Source organism: Ciconia boyciana, chromosome 1 (genome assembly GCF_034638445.1).
Source record: "Ciconia boyciana chromosome 1, ASM3463844v1, whole genome shotgun sequence".
NCBI classification, from domain to species: Eukaryota; Metazoa; Chordata; class Aves; order Ciconiiformes; family Ciconiidae; genus Ciconia; species Ciconia boyciana.
The window spans coordinates 70,100,376-70,116,542 of record NC_132934.1 but is presented as its reverse complement, the minus strand read 5'-3'; the positions used below and the strand labels follow the sequence as shown (position 1 = coordinate 70,116,542).

At 52.0% G+C, this 16,167-nt stretch overlaps 1 protein-coding gene across 2 annotated transcripts in view; it reads right to left on the bottom strand.

The window, feature by feature from the left end:
* CECR2 (CECR2 histone acetyl-lysine reader) overlaps positions 1 to 12,809 on the bottom strand; it is a 97,868-nt gene extending 85,059 nt beyond the window's left edge. For both annotated transcript variants that reach the window (XM_072873905.1, XM_072873914.1), the window contains exon 1: positions 12,336 to 12,809. In XM_072873905.1, coding sequence (XP_072730006.1) covers positions 12,336 to 12,503 — 168 coding nt within the window. In that variant the 5' untranslated portion in view covers positions 12,504 to 12,809. The remainder of the gene's footprint in view (positions 1 to 12,335) is intronic.
* Positions 12,810 to 16,167: the final 3,358 nt, after the last annotated feature.

Genomic DNA, 16,167 nt, shown 5'->3' with positions numbered 1-16,167 from the left:
CAGCAGCACGGCTGCTTTTTGCTTAGCCACGCACATGCTAACTTTTAATTAGCTAGCCCAGGTTTATCAGAGGAGCTGCAGCAGGATGTGGTTCAGCACGACCAAACCATCCCAGCGTTTATCCGAGGAGCCCAAAAGATGTTGCTGTCCACGCTCAAGCCTGTGCTGCTACATCTGTACTTCTGTACGTCCTCTGCTGCCGGTTTAAATGCTAACTCAGCTCCAATTGCCACAGCTGCCAGTGTGCCTTTGCACCCCAGGGCAGGCATTCCCATTTCTGAGTGCTAGATCACCTTCCCAGTGACACTTCCACTCTCCCAGCACATTTCCCAGCAAAAGAGTGGAGCCTCCAGGATTCTCACACCAAACAGCACTGGTTTTGTTTAAGTCACCACGCTGAAAACGAATACAGAGAGAATCTCAAGAGGAAGCAGAAAAATTGTGAGCAGTCCCCAGCCAGCCAGCTGGCTTTCTATGAGAACACTGAAATGTTGACACTTTTTGTTGACCTTTTTTTTTCCCTGAGCATAACCCATGAACAAGAAACAGCGCTACCAGGAGGGAAGACGTAGCTCCCTCTCTTCTCTCTGCTGACTACAGCCATTCCAAATGAAGGAAACCGGTTAGATCAAGAAATTCAGGCTTGGACAGCACAATGAAGCATCCACTAATAATCAATCCCTTCACAGCAGCCTTGTTGCCAACTGGCTACAGACTAGGCAATGATTATAAATTGTAGTTACTCCTCCAAGAAAAAACAACACAACATCATATGGTGGTCCATGCTCATCCTTTAATTCTGAAACCAGTCCCACTTACAAAAACAGACAAGTCTAACTGCCCATCCTGAAAAAAAAACCCAGCCCTGAAATCCAAAGCTGGGTTCCTCCCGGCTTGTGCTTCGTTATTCACCCCCCCCCCCCACCCCAAGTGATAAAACTTGTGTCATTAAAGTTAGCAGAAAATTCTAAAAATGCCAAGGGGGTGAGTTTATTGGCTACCAAGATACTATTGTCACCCCCATATTTCTGGCACCCCACTACCTCAGGGAGCGCACAGAGGAGAACCTGCCGACGAGGCAGAGCTGCCCCACCACTTATTAACCAGCAGGCAGATGCAATTCGAGCCCGACTTAAGCGCAAGCAACTGAAGCGGCCACCTGGGGATCCGCATTCCTTGACAGCTCCGCCGTGCACATTCCAGCCCCCTCGTCCCCCAGCCCTGAAACCAGGTCAGGGAGGCACAGCATGACCTGATCTCCACCTCTGATAGCACCAAGCCCTGTCCCATCCCTTCTTGCCACCCTCGCCACAGTCAGGCCACACGCACCGCCTCTCCCCCTTGCCGAGAAGCGCAGAGCAAGGATACAGATGTGAAGGGACTCCCTCTCAATGCCACAGCTATTTGCGGATCAGCCATCATCCAAAACTTCCCAAAATGAGAAAGTCCAGGCGTTTGGCAGGTCAGACGCTTACTACAGTGAGTAGTTTGTTCTGCCGAGGGACTCGTAACACCCTCCTAAATTACACATTGCCCTTTACGGGACGCCGCAGCAGCTGGAATCGGCTCTCTTCTCACATTCCTTAATAAGCACTTCCATCGGAGAGCAGGGTGGATGCAGGGCATCAGCTGCAGTTAATCATAACCGAGAGCCAGGCTCCCATTCCCCATGCTCCATGGCACTATCTGCAGTCTAAGAATATCCAGCACCACCCACCCTGCTGGGGCAGGGGGAGTCAAGTGGTCCGAGCTCCCAGGCATTACAGGTCTCCCTGTTACAGGAGACTTTCACTCTGCCTCCCCCAAGCAGCAGCCTTCAGCAGGGCCCCTCGATAGCTGGTTGAGATCCTACAGATCATGGAAAGATAATCCATTGCACTACTAATGCACTACTGCAGCTGTCCATGGAGAAAATCCCCTTTCAACCAAAAAAAACCCCTCAAGCCCTTTGATCCTCTCCAACACACAATTATCTTAAGGGCAAAATAGTCTTCTGTGCCTCGGCACCTTGTATCAGGCTGAAAGAAGGGAAATCGAGACTGCTATTCCCTGTTTATTCTACATGGCTGCCCTGTCCGACAAGGCAAGCCGCTCAGACTTCTTCAGCACAGGCAAGCAACTCCTGATGGATAAATACCTGCATTGCTGGGTGACCAGAGCCTAAGGGAAACTTTTTTGGGGAAAATAGTTTGTTTTTCTTAAAAAGAAAAGCCTGAATTTCTAAGAAAGATAATAAATTTTTGCACTATTTTCTTTTTGCGCAAGACTGTCAGCTACAGTGAAGTTTAACTGATTTCAACTGCACGTTCAGGTCTGATTTTGGGAGGAACAATTTAAAGGATCACTATCAACTTCAATTTAAACTTTTTCTAACCAGAATGCTAACTTAAAAAAGAAAGAAGAAATATAGGAAGCCTTGATATAGTACCAAAAAACCACCCCCAAAACCCTTTTACAGAGCCTGATGAGGGTTTTTCCCCAGGCGCCCCCCTTGCTGCATGACCTCTTGTTACCTGTGCAGTCTCACTCCACCTGCTACCCAGGGCTGCAGTGCAATGAGCATTTCTTTCAGCAGAAGGGTCAGCTATAAAAAGCCCTTCCCCTCCCCGCTGCCTGTTTCCATTCCCGTGCCACTGCTTCAGTCATGCTGGTACAACCCTTTTGTGGGGCTGCGGAGGGAGCCGGCTGGGGGAACCGCTCCCAGTTAGATGCAGCTCACTTAAAGAAAAAAAAGTGTTGCAGTTTTTAATCCGGGTGAGCAGTTTTACTGCCATCTGTGACGGGTGGCAGGAGCTGCCGTGGGAAGGCAGCTTGAGAATTGATGTCCTCTGGTTCCACCAGACATCGCTCATGAATCCGCACTAACAACACAGGGAAAATGGCCACACGATGTGAAACCCTCCAGTGAAGAATACAAAAATAGGGAAGAAAAAAAAAAGTCACTTCTCTAACACCCTGAAATCCTATTAATTTCAGAAGTACTCACAACTGCACTTCATACAAGGATTTTTAGAAAACTTATCTAAAAACCCCAACAAAGTATTACTCCTTGTGCACATTTCTCCATCAATCAGCCATTAATGAGTTTTGAATTCTTGGCTGACTCAACCAAAAGCAACAGGAGTGCTGGAGCCTTGGACACACAGTTTCTCTAGAGAGTGCTCACCATCCTTGGCCCCTGCAATCAACCCAAAAATGTTTATATGCCAACGCACACACATGGCCTGGGAGCTGCATGGAACAAGACATGGTCTTTGCGAGAGGAAGATGCAGAAGAGAGGAGAAGTAAAAAGAAGCACTGAGAAGTGCCAGACGTGGGGATGTGAAGGGCTGCCATCCTCCATGTTCAGACTGGGAACCCTTCTCAAACCAGGACCCACTTTTACTTGCAAGCGCAATGTAGTTTGCATTTGAAAATGCATTTCACTCTTACAGAGCGCCCTTAACGTTACTTATTCAGGTGCCATGAAGCATCCTATGTGTTGGGGCAGTAAGGGTTAGGCCTCTGCGAGGTCTTAAAATACCGCAGGAAAGCACGGAAGGGGTCTTGCTTTCTGGGCTTTTTTTCCTTGCTTATTTTTCAGCGTTTGAACCTTCCCAGCACACCAGAAGAGGGAGCCTTTGACTCCTCTCCCATGCTCATCATTTGTTTTATATTAGCAACAATGACAAGCTCTATTAAGAGTCAAGCTCTTTAAGTGAACTCTCACCCTTTGCCTCCTAAAACAAACAAAAAACGCAAGCAAGAAAAAAAACCCACAACCCTCTTTGCCTTGTGTTATGGATATATAAATATTTTTGCTGCCACACAACTGCCTGTATACAGGGCTCACCAGAAATAGGGAAACTAGCTCTGCCTTCCAACCTTTTGGCTGTGCAAAGCTCCAGCCCCTTTACGGCAGGCTTAGCTGGAGAGAAAGAGCCAGAGAATTAATGGCTTTACCAACGAGGAGGAATAAGACCCTCCAGAGCTCCTTTTACATGACCAGCCCCAGCAACCAGATCTAAACTAAGGCTAGAGTTTCAAGAGCCACGGCGGATCAACCCGGCAGCTTGCGGCCGCCAAAAGCCCGAGGTCCCGCTCCCACCACGGCGCTGCAGGACTGCAACCCCCCAGAAGCCCAGCCAGGACCCGGCGAGTAGTTGGGCTGGTGCCAAGGAAGGGGCAGACCACAAAATCAGAAGCACAGCCAGGGCAAGAACTTGAAAGCGACCCAGATCGTCCTTCTGGCAGCCAGCAGCCCCCAAAACCAAAGCTTCGGGTTTCACTGCTCCCTCAGCAGCACATGTGCCCTCCTTCCCACCCGGCTGAACACACCAGCTCGACCACACCGAGGTAAAAACCACCAGAGACAGCCTCAGCACTCCCACCACCCTGTTGCTGAACTAAGCTACGCTAATATAGGGAAGAGCTGAACCAGTGTAAGTACATCTAAGGTGAAGAGCTTGCACTGTTTAAATCAGATCAATCCCAAAACTGCGTTGAACTGGTGGCCTGGCCCCAGGCAGAGGTGGGCTGAGGACCATTACATGTCCTTGATGTTTCAAATCTTTCAAGTATTAACTTTACATACTGCTTTCTCCAGCCAGCCCTCAGCAGCCCTACCCTGGATGATACCAGCAGCTTTGCTTTTTCAGTGGAGAGCTGGTGTTTTAGCTAGGCATTTACAGGATATACAGAGTTCATCAAGAAGTTGAGCGGGCTCTGAAAGCAGTTGCCACATTGTGCTGTGAGGCCACCTCGGAGCAAAGCAAAGACCTTGACGGCCATCAGCCCATAGTGTCAAGTTATTCCCCCGTCCCCAGTAAAGGCAGACTTAAAAGCCCCCCAAAAAGCAGAAAAACGTGTGTTCTGGCAGTAAGCAAACCACACTTTTCCCCATCAGCTGTTTTCTGTTCCTCACACAAAAGGCCGCAAACCCCTAATTGCAGGAGCCCTCCACCTAACAGACCCTGCTCTCGGGGCCCTCCTCCCCAGGAACTGGGGGAGAACTGGGGCACAATAGGAAGGAGCCCGGCTAAAGGGAATAGATCTGTTAAATTAACACATTTTCTGTCAACCAAATCAGCTGCCCCTAGTGCTATTGTTGGTGAAACAATGGAGACCCCAGGAATGGGCACCCATTAAAAGGAACAAGCCTGCTGAAAGGATACACTCTGAGGCACAGCCTTGTGTGTTTAACAGGATTCTCTACTGTAAGGAAGGAGGAATCACTAGGCTGCATTGTTCCCACCACCACAGCAGATGCTGTTGCTTCTGGTAACGAGGGGAGGGGAAAAAAAAAATTTCATACCTACCTACAATAAGGTTTACACGATAAACTTTTAATTCGGGAACTTTTAACTGCCTGCCTGTTGTCATTTCTGCCTGTAGCCCTTTTCTTGAGGAGATTTTTGCCTGAAAGAAGTCTATGAAAGCATCCATTGCCATTACAAAAGTTAATTCTTCACCCTTCAGGCAGGCACTTAACAGATGCCAGGGGCAGAATGGCACAGCTCTGCCGGCATTATTCGCTGGGAGAGAAAGACCGCAGTTAAGCAGGTCTACATATAAAGCTGCAACACTTTAAAGGTGTTACTTTTAGCTAGTTTGGTTAGAGCAAATTCCAAAAGGAACAAACTTTTGAGGCCTGATTTAGATGTGCTGTGCAGAAGTTTACATCAGCTGCATTGAATTGGTACAGGTTTGTGGTAGTGAGTCTTTGTAAACAAAGCAACCTGTGAAGTCATATTTAAGCTACTACACAAAACATTTTTTTTTTTTCCCCTAGAGGGGAAAGACTTGCACCAGATTATCTTAAATTGTTTTTTAAACAAGTTCAGCTTAAAGCGTTAAACTTGTGGGCGCACAAACGCATCAGCTAACACCAAACACGATTTTCAGAGTCAGCTGCGCTAGCGGAAGAGCCAATTGCCTCCAACTATTAACACCACAGAAAATCTGTAACATCAACCTCCACGTACCCCATCCAAATCTCCAAAATTCTTACCGCATTCCTCTTTCTCTTCTGCCTTCGACTGCTACAGTCATTCCCCAACTCCCCTGTCACCTAACTCAGATCCATTCAAAATGTTGCTGTCAAAATAACCTTCCTCATCCATTGTTCAGACGCCCTTTGGCTGTGTGCAGTCACTTCTTGGTTCTTTTCATAGGCTTAAGATAATGTTTTAACTCACATATCAGCCTCCTGAACTACCTATTCCTTCTTTTTGTATCCAATTACACTAGAGTCTCATTATATAAAATGTAAACACTTGTTAAAAAGTTTAAGATCTACAGTCGGGGAAGATGTGACTTGCATTTGAAATGGAAACTGATATAATGCTTTCCAATTTGCAGACCACTTGAAACAACAGCTCTGAGAAGTATCTCTCTGCCTCCCCCTCCATTAATCTCAATGAACTCTAGAGCCCAATACTGACATGTAGAGTGTTAATGATTCTATTATGAACAGAATAACTACGGCAGCAAAAGTGAAGACCAGCAAAGTAAGAACTGCTGCTGGAAAGACATGAAGAGAGGGAGGAGGCACTGTCAAAGCAACTAAACCAAACAGTGGATGGGACAGGTAGAAAGAACAATAAAAACAATACTAACCCTTCATTTCATTTTGGTTTTTAAACTTGGTTTTCAAATAACAAATATGCAGCTCGCACCTTCTACTCCAACAAAGCCGATGCTGCCCGGGGGAAGCAGAGCCACTGCGGACTGACTGTGGCTCAAAATATTTGTAACCCAAAAAATTTGTAACCCAAATTCATACGCTGGCCCATAAACGGATCTCTCTGCACAACGGGGTTGACATCTTTTCTTTGCAGCATGTTTGAAGTCCATCATTTCTTCCAACCCCGTCTACTCGCCCTACAGTGCCTCTCCCTGCACTGCCGATTACTCTGCCTTTCCTCGGACAATTTGCTTTTTCTAAAGCAAGGTGCTTTGTGAGAGAGAAGTTTTACTGAGCAGATATATTGTTTGCTCTCGTTTCAGTCAGTGCCCACTCCCTTCCACTTTAATGTTGCCTACCTCCATCGGGCAAATGGCAAGAGGGACAGACATCCTAATGCCTGAACTATTCTACTGAAAAGGCATTTAAACTAACTCAGACTTACCCTCTATGAGTACGGCTGACCTACATGAATTCACTGACATTTTGGTCAGCTTGCTGCACCTACTTGTCGCATTTATCTTAATTAGATTCTAAATTCTTCCGATCAGAATCTATCTGGCCATCTCTGCTATCATACAACACGGCGAGGCATCAGCAGATACTGTATATGCTACTATAATACAAATAATAATGCAGTACCAGACCGGAAGAGCTATAGAAGGGTGAAGGCTTAGCACTCAGGTACTGTACCACACTGCCTGTGCAATTAACCCCATACAAACCACTGACAGAACAGGAAGGTTGTGCCGTTTTGGTGTCACGGATCACAGGGGACCCACCCGGAGGGCACAGAGCAATGGGCTCCACAGAGAAATTTTAGCAGGACCTAACATGACAGGACAGTGGAGGTCAAAGCATACTCAGCCATCCTGTCCTCACTGGGAAAAATATTTTTTTCAAAGTATTAAAATCCCAACACATTTGGAGTTTAACACGTTAAAAAATATTTTTTGCTTTTAAAGCTGTATCTGGTTTGCACAGATAGAAGAAACCCTGTTCTTTGCTCTCTCCTTCACATGGCCACAGCACAGCTCTCCCTCTCTCCACACTCTTCCTCCTCCTGGGGGACCCACGGGAGCAGTAGCAGCCACTGGCTTGAAACGGCCACATAATATTCCTGACAGAAAGAGCCTGTTCAAGAACCGACATGGCAGATACCGCACTACAGGAGGAAAAAGGTGGGCAAGAGCAGCAGTGCCCTGTCTGTGGGTGGGAGGAGTGTAGCTAAAGGTAGAGCCAGAGCCCGAAGTGCTAGGGAAGGGGCAAGAGGCAAGGAAAAGCATCTTAAAGCCATAGTGAAGTTAACAACAGAGGCAATTTGCCCAAAGGCGCTTTTAAAAACCACAGGAAAAGATTTATGTTTTCCCTCTGTAATGTGGCTTTTCCCCCTTTTCCAAATAAACTAAGTTAACAACAATGTTTTGACTATTTTCAAGCACGTTCTGGAAAGTCACCTCCCCTCCACCTACCCGGGCAGAAGTTCTTAAATGTTTTAGCCCACAGCTCCTGGGAGCACATGCCAAAGAGCTGGGTGGCCGAGCCATGCTGGCTTCTGTCCAGTGTTTTCAAGTTGTGCTGAAATACGGTTGAAAACGTTAAATATTCGCCTAATATTTTCGACGCAAACAATCCCTGCAGCTGCCAGGAGGATATTTCAGTTGCAATGGGGAGGGCACACGGCCAGGAGAGACTTTGTCACGAGAGGTGTCCCACATTACAGTCCGGTCTTGAAGAGGGAAACAAATTACTCCCTATCATCGCCTGCACAAAGCATCCTTTCTCTCCATCAAGGCAATGCCTACCAAAAAAATGATGTGCCCCGTAGAGCCAGACCTTCTCCCGCTGGAGTACTGTTAGAGTAGGTAAGGACAAACCCACTCGATGCAGATTTTACAAACCACCGAGAAAGAAGCCACAACAACCAAACCAATACAAGTAAAAGCCCACTTTTGAAGTGGCATGAAAGTTTTGTACAGCAGATGGCCGACAAGGCAGCCATTTAAGGGGGGGGGGAGGGGGGAGAAAAAAAGAAAACCAAATGCCACCCCAGAAGGCAGAAGTGCTCTCTGCCATCCTCAGAGATCCACCTAAAAACACGGCGTGAAGCCGAATGCGTCCCAGAGCACCCGTTCCTGGCCCACTGAACTTTTGACCCGTTGGCAGTAGCTGAACCCCTCCTGAGTCCATCGCCGGGCGATGCTGCGGCGGAGATTTGAAAAGAGGAGCCCTGCGCCTCGTCAGGCGCCTGCATCTGCCGGAGCCAGCATGGGGGCTGGCTGCGCCCACCCCCTCCCCAAACAATGCCCAGGGCCCGGCCTGATGGATGCTCTTCTTTCTTTCAGTTTTGGACACCCCTTCCCCGTAGTCTCTGGCTACGCACTGGTCCAGCAAAAAGAAAAACAAAACATCTGCTTCCCAGGTTTCTGACATCCAGCTGCTGATGGCAGCCCCGCATCTGGAAGCTTCACTTTCTTTTGGGCCAATAAGTAGAGGGCGAAAGGTTTGCATTTAAAAAGAAAAAAAAATTTAAAAAAATTAAAAAGAGCTCCGTGCTGCCTTCCTGTACTAAAGCCCTCAAACTTCTCAAATACCACCACCAAACCTGCTGGGCACAGGAGGGATGGGTGCAGATGGCCTATCATTACAGAGCTTTCCAGCCAGCTATGGGCAGACCCACCAGAAGAAAAAAAAATCAGTGGTGGTGGTGGGGAACACAACAAAAGATAACTACAGCTTTTTTTTTCCTTTTAAACGTATTGAAAGATCAGGTTTTGTCTGGTTTGGGGACCGCAGAGATTGTAGCAGTGAAACTCTAACCTCACCCTCCTCTCAAACTGGGGGGAGGGAGAGAGCAGAGATTATTTGTTACACGCAGAATTAAGGTTTGTTTAAAACTTTTGCTTTTTGTAACGATGTTGTAAGAGTTTAGCACCAAACTCCCTGCTGGAGATACACTAGTATCAGAAAAAGAAACAAAAAAAAAGAGCCACCAACCAGGTTTTAACTTGAGAAGAGCTCAGTCCTCCTAGGAAGAGGAGAATATCCTCCAAAGCTGACTGCATCCAGAGTAAGGCCATCCCTTAGAGATACGGGACATGGTCAGACAGACATTTGCCATGAAGCTCAAGGAGTCTGAGCATGACCACCCTCAGCTGAAACCCTCAGAGGTGAGTTGCCTCAGCTCTCCGTTTCTGCTTCCACACAGAAGAAAACAGGTTCACTCAAACCACCTGTTTTACTTTGCATCCAAATGGACTGGGACACTCACCCCTCGGTTACCCATGAGGGACAGTAACTTTTGAGGGAAGGGGCAGTAACTTCTCAAACCGCTTGCATTCGGCCACAAGCACACCTCCCCACCACAACCAAAGCTAAAGCAAGAAAATGTCATTCGTGGGTGAGCACAGTTTCAATTTTTGATGGCTGGCTAGGGTTTTATTTCCCCCTAATATTTGCCTCAAGTCCTAGCACTTCCCCAAGCCCCTCGAAGAACTGCCACCTCTGTTTTATTCAGACACCCCTGAAGCTCAAAGCCCATCTCAGAGGCAGCAGCGAGACAGCCAGAATGGGCACCAGCATTATTAGGTCCAAAACCAAGGGGGAAGCCTTCTTTGTGCAGCCAGATAAAGTACAAACCAAAAATCACACAGAGCAGTACTCTTAGAAAAAAGAAATGCGTAAGCCTCTTCGCTGGCCATCGGTTTCACACCATGAACTGTTTGGGCAAGCTCTTTGTGCAAAGCACCCTTCCCAGATATCTCCGAAACCAGTGATGAGACCGGAACAACTATGCCAGGCAAGGGGTAACAAGATGGTGAGCTTCAAGAAGAGCAAGTTTTGAAGCCGCCTGCGCTGGGCTGCTCACACCGTGCCAGGGAAGGAGATTTACTCTGCATGTCCGAAGATGCCGAGTTCTGACAGCTGCATCCGTCCTCTCGCAGCATCCTTATTTTAACCTCCATTTCCACCATCCCTCGGCCAAACGCCATCCTTTAAAACCTGTTTCTGCCAAACGCTGCCGGCCATCCACGCGCAGGGAGGTTTTGGGGCGACGTTTTCGGTGGGCTGCTTCTGCTCTGCATCACCCCCCGCACTCCTCGTCCCGGGCAACCCCCCCAAAAAAGCAAGTTAATTTGTTCCGAGTGATGTTAACTCCCCCACCCTAAGCGTGCTCCGGGAACCAAAGGGGAGCCCACATTTACTTCATTTGTGAAGCAAGCCAGATGCTAATTGCCTCCAAAGGTGAAAGGCTAGTGCCTTGGCCCTTTTATCATTGTAAATTCAGGTTCCTTCAAGACTTTGCGCTGCTGGGCCCGGAGAGCCTCCCCCTTTAATGGTTTGGCATCAATAGGAGGGGGAGGGGAGTTCCCTTTCGCAAGAAGTTGCATCATTGAGAGACCTTATCCCCTTTCAAGATTTCGCACCGCATAAGGGATTCCCCCTCTTCAGAAATTCACATCCTGCTCGAGGAGTTTTGCTCTTTAGGGCTTCGCGCATCCCATTGAACTTTTAAGCATCTTTGGAATTCGCATTCACGGGGCAATTACTGTCTTTAAAAAACACACGCCACCACGTTATTCACCCGGTTTATTGCCAACGCGCTGGCAAGAATAGCTTTTCACAGCAAGCACAAAAGATTTCCTACCAGGACACACTTTATTTGCAACATTTGTAGCCGGAGCACAAAATATTTACGGAACATTAGCCACGCAGACGAAAATAAGAATTTAAAAAAAACAAAAACAAAGCAAAACACAACCCCACACAAGCAAGTTAGAGAGGGAAATGGGTAAAAAGGGACGAAAGCCGAGAGTTTTCCCTACGCGGGGGACAGCGGCGGCGAAGGCACCGTCGCTCCCCCGGAGCCTCCGCGGAGCCGCACAATGAGCGCCCGGCCGCTGGGGCTTGCTGGGATGCGGGAGAAAGGCTGCACCTCCCGCCGCCCGGCACGGCTCGGCTCGGCACGGCTCGGCGGCGACCCTCCGCGCCCCCCCAGCCCGCAGCGGCACCGGCCAGGTGGGGACCTCCGTCCTTCCTTCCGCCCCCGCCCCCCCCAACAAAAGGGACCAACTTGGGCACGGGCTGAGCGGGCTGGGGACCCCCCCAACGACAGCCGCGGGTACCCCCGGGGGAGGTGGGGGGGTACCGGGCCGGGCCCGCCTCTCGCCGCCACCATTTTGGGCACGGGGGACCCACCGCCGGCTCCGTGCCGCGGCCGTCCCCCCCCACCTTTGTGTGCGGACACCGGCCCGGCGGAACAATGCGGCCCGGCGGCGGCCGGCCCCGCTCCGCCCGCGGCTGCCCCCGCCGTGCGCCCCGCCGGGTCCGGAGCCGGGGGGGTCCTGCCCGCCGCCGCCCCGGGACAGGCGCGCCGAAAGTTTGCGAGCGCGCCCGGGAGGGACGGGGAAGTTGTTGCGTCTCGGCAAGCGGCGGGGAGACCCCGCGCTGCATCACGGCGGGATGCAGCGGCTCACCAGGGTGGGGGGGTGCGCCCCCCGCCCGCCGGCGCGGGGCACGGGGAGCGGCGTGCAGGACCCGCCGGGCAGCGGGAGCACAGCGGGGACGGCGCCGCGGCACGAAAAGAGCCCGCGGGCTGGGGCGAGACCGGCCGGCGGCTGCCCGGCGGGGCGCGCACCGGGAGGGGGACGGCGGCCGCGGGGCTCTCACCTCGATCTCGAAGTCGGGCAGGCGGAAGGCGGTGCGGAAGAGGGAGCAGAAGTGCGCGATGGCCGGGACTTCCCACCAGGAGCGGAGCTCGTCCAGCGCCACCGCCGCCTCGGGGCCGCCGGTGCCGGCCACGCCGCCGCCGCAGCCGCCGTCCTCCTCCGGGCACATCTCCCGCGGCCGCCGGCTGCCTGCCTGCCGCCCGCCCGCTCGCTGCCTCACTCCGCGGGCGGCTGCGTGCCGCCGCCGCTCGGCGCTCCGGCTCCGCCCGCCCCCCGGCGCCACGCCGCTCAGCGGCCGCCCCCCGGCGGCCCCGCGCTGCCCCCTCGCTGCCGCCCGCGCATGGGGCGGCTCGGCGCCGGCGCGGGGGCGCTAGGGCCGGCGGGGGCGCTGCTGCTGCTGCTGCTGCCCCTGCCGCGGGCGGCCGCCGCTGCGCGGGCCCATCCTCCTCCGCCTCCCCGCGCCGCCGCCCGCGCCCTGCAGCGCAACCGCCGCGCCGCCGGGAACAGATGGGCCCGGGCCGGAGCGGGGGGGGACGACGGGGGACGGGACCCGGGAGGAGGGAGGGAGGGGAGGGGCGGGGTGCCGCGCAGGGGGCGGGGCTCGGGGCGGGAGGACGAATGGGGAGGCGAGAGCGGGCGAGGGGCGGGGCGGGACGGGCCCGGCGGGGCGGGGCGCGGGGAGTGGACAAAAGGCGTGAGGGCGGGGTGGGCGGGGCCCAGGCGGATGGGGGGGGGCTGGGCGGCCGTGCACGAGGAGGGGGTGGAGCCGGCGCTCATCACAACAACAGGGCCCCCGCGCCCGCCCGGCCACGCCTACAGGGGCGGGGCAACCGGGGGGTGGGCGGGGCCGGGCGCTGCCGGGCACTGGGCGGGGGCGGTGCGGCCGTTGTCCCCTCGCACGCGGCGGTTCCCGTGTCCCCCTCCCTGCGCGGGGGAGGGGAGGGGAGGGGCGCCCCGGCCTCGCCGCGGCCCTGCCCGCCCGCTCCCCCGCCGGGGCGAGGCGGCCAGGCGAAGCGCCGCTCGCGGCTGAGCCCCTCGGGGACTTCTCGGGGCGCGTCCCCGCCGACCGGGGAGCCGCCGCCCCCGCCTGCGGCCTGCTCCTCGCCTCAGGGCTCACCCGCCTCAGCCCCTCGCCTCGGGCCTCGCTGGCGTCCGGCCCCAGCCCCTCCCCTCAGCCCGGGTGGATCTCCTGCCCCGGTCCCCAGGGCACTGGGGCTGGCCGTCGAGCTGCCCGGGACAGTGCCTCAGCCCCGGTGGCAGGCCTGTGTCCCCCAGCCCGGGCCCTCTGGCAGGTCACCGGGGTGGCTGCGGCTGCTTGGTGTGGCAGGGAGCTGCCGGGGCTGGCTGCTGGGTGCAGCAAAGGGGGAACCCGCCAGGATTTCTGTTCTCGCTTCGTATTTTTGAGTGAGGGAGCCCAAGCGGCACTTCTTGTTCTCCACGTGCTGCTGCTGCCGCTGCAAGGAGCCAGACACCATCCTCGGCCCTTCGGTGCTTTCTCACCCGTGCACCCGGTACCTCCATTTCTCCTGGTGGTTAACACTGCCATACTTTGAAATCTATTACAGAAGAACATCCAGCAACAGTGAGGATGGTTTTTTTTTCTGCAGGACTGCCCTCATGAGACATAGAGCTTCAGCAAAACACCAAGCTGCTACAACTTTGCATGCTGTCACTGCATCACTTTAAAACCTCTCAGTTTGCCTCCGTAGTCCAGCTTTAAAACAGTTGCAAAGTATTGCTGTGCACAGCTGCACCAGCTTAGGGTCTTACCTCCAGTGAAACCATTGCAAAGCCGGTGTTTAACCACAGCTTAGGACTTCCTTCCTTCCACTCCTTCCTACCTTCATCTGGCTGGGGCCATTTTTATACCAGTCCCACTTTTCCTAGCCTTTCCATTCCTTTATTTGGTTAACTTTCTCATCTTTAGCCTCTCCCCTTCACACCTTACATTCCCTTGCTGTTTCCAGTGCCATTTCCGACTGGCCAAGGGTGATGGGCTGCTGCTCATGAATGCAAGGGCTCAGCGCAGGACGGCAGAGCGGAGACGTGCAGAGCTCAGGCTGGGGCTGAGGGCGATGAGTCCAGAACTGACTGGACAAATCCCATGGCCTGGTGATCACCAGGATGCAAGGAAGCAGTGAAATGCTTGAGGTGGGGTGGGAGGGGGAGAGTGGGACCTCCCCTTTGAGGAGCAGCCTGAAGACCAGCTGGATCAGGCTAAGGGGAAACCACACTGCAGATGTCCTGCTCTGTCTCTGACTTGGAGGCATCAGAGAGGGAAAGGCCAGTGGCATCAGTCAGCATCATCGTATTGCTGCTGAGCTAATACCAGCTGACACAGAGCAGTCTGATTTCAGAGTCTGCAACCTCAAGCATGTACTTTTGAGACTTTCAGGGTTTCCTCTCCCTGTTTCCCTTCAAAAAGAACTTGGCAACAGAGAATAAGGCGAAGGCATAAGCTCTGTGCTGTGCCCTAGGCCACTGCCTAACAGCCTGACCTGGGAAAACTTTGGCCGAGGGTGGAAACAGCTAGTTTAGAGAAGAAACAAATCAAGAGACAGCAGTACAGCTCAGCAAGAATGAACAAGCTCTAATTTCATTGCCCTTTTTCATATTGCAGGATCAAGGGATATCCAGTGAAATTGGAAGGAAGCAAATTTAAAATGGTGCAAGGAAATATTTGTACCATGTGTAATTAACACATGGCATTTGTTACCATGAGGTTTCATTGAGGCCAGGAGATTAGCAGGATTCAAAAAAGGATTAGACATTTATATGGATACTGAGAACATTCATGGTCACATTAGACAGGATATAAATACATTTTAGAAGGGATATGAACCGTCAGGCTTCAAGGCACAACATAACCACTAACTGAGGGTGAGGGATTAGGGAGAGACTTCCCTTGTGGGCAGGTTATTCTATAATTGTCCACTACAGGGTTTCTCGCACCTTTCTTTGAAATATCGGAGAGTGGCAACTGTTGAAGTGAGAAGACTGGATTAGGAGGGCTACTGGGCTGATCTGGTATGGCAACTGCTGTGCTCTTTGGGGAGGCAGGGGCTGTGAGGGTTGCTTGAGAAATGGAGCAGCAAGGAGGATAAACAGTCTTATGTGGTAGCTGAGGTAGCTTCAACATAAGAGGTAGCTTCAGGCCTCTTATACCATTCCTCAGATGCAGACCTCCCTCTCCTTTGCTGTAAATTTCACACCCACAGCATAGATTTCCCAGGCCTTCCTCACCAACCTGTATGCCAAAATGTGCACTGTTTAATCAGTTTATTGGTTAGCTTTCTAAGTACAGTCTTTGCATCTGTTTTCCCCAAAACCTTTTGACTTAATTAATTTATTATTTGCAGGAGACCAACATGTTATACTGAAACCCTGACTCTGTTTCAAGGCACAATGATTCCAAGACTTGATCTTGAGCAAGGCATTATCTGATCTCTCGTGTATTGCATCTGTCTGCACTGGATTAAACCAGCTCCAGCTACAATACGGTAACTGCTGAAGAGGAGACTGCAGGCTAACTTACAGTATTTTGTCAACATACAGGATCACTATAAAATACCAATAGCTCTGTGTGAGAAATCTTGGGGTGACAAATCCTCAGACACAGTTTCCTTTGGGCCAGTTACAGAACTCTACTGTATTACTTAATGCCCAATTCTTCCATGAAGCAATCTTTTTGTCCCCTGGCCATGTAAGGGGAGTTTATGTTGCGTTTCTGTGTTGCTCTATCACGACATTCCTCCCTGAATTCCTGTAATGTCCAGCCATGGCTTATCTTACTGCTGCATCTTTGCTTGTTCTTGACACTAGGTCAAATAGCT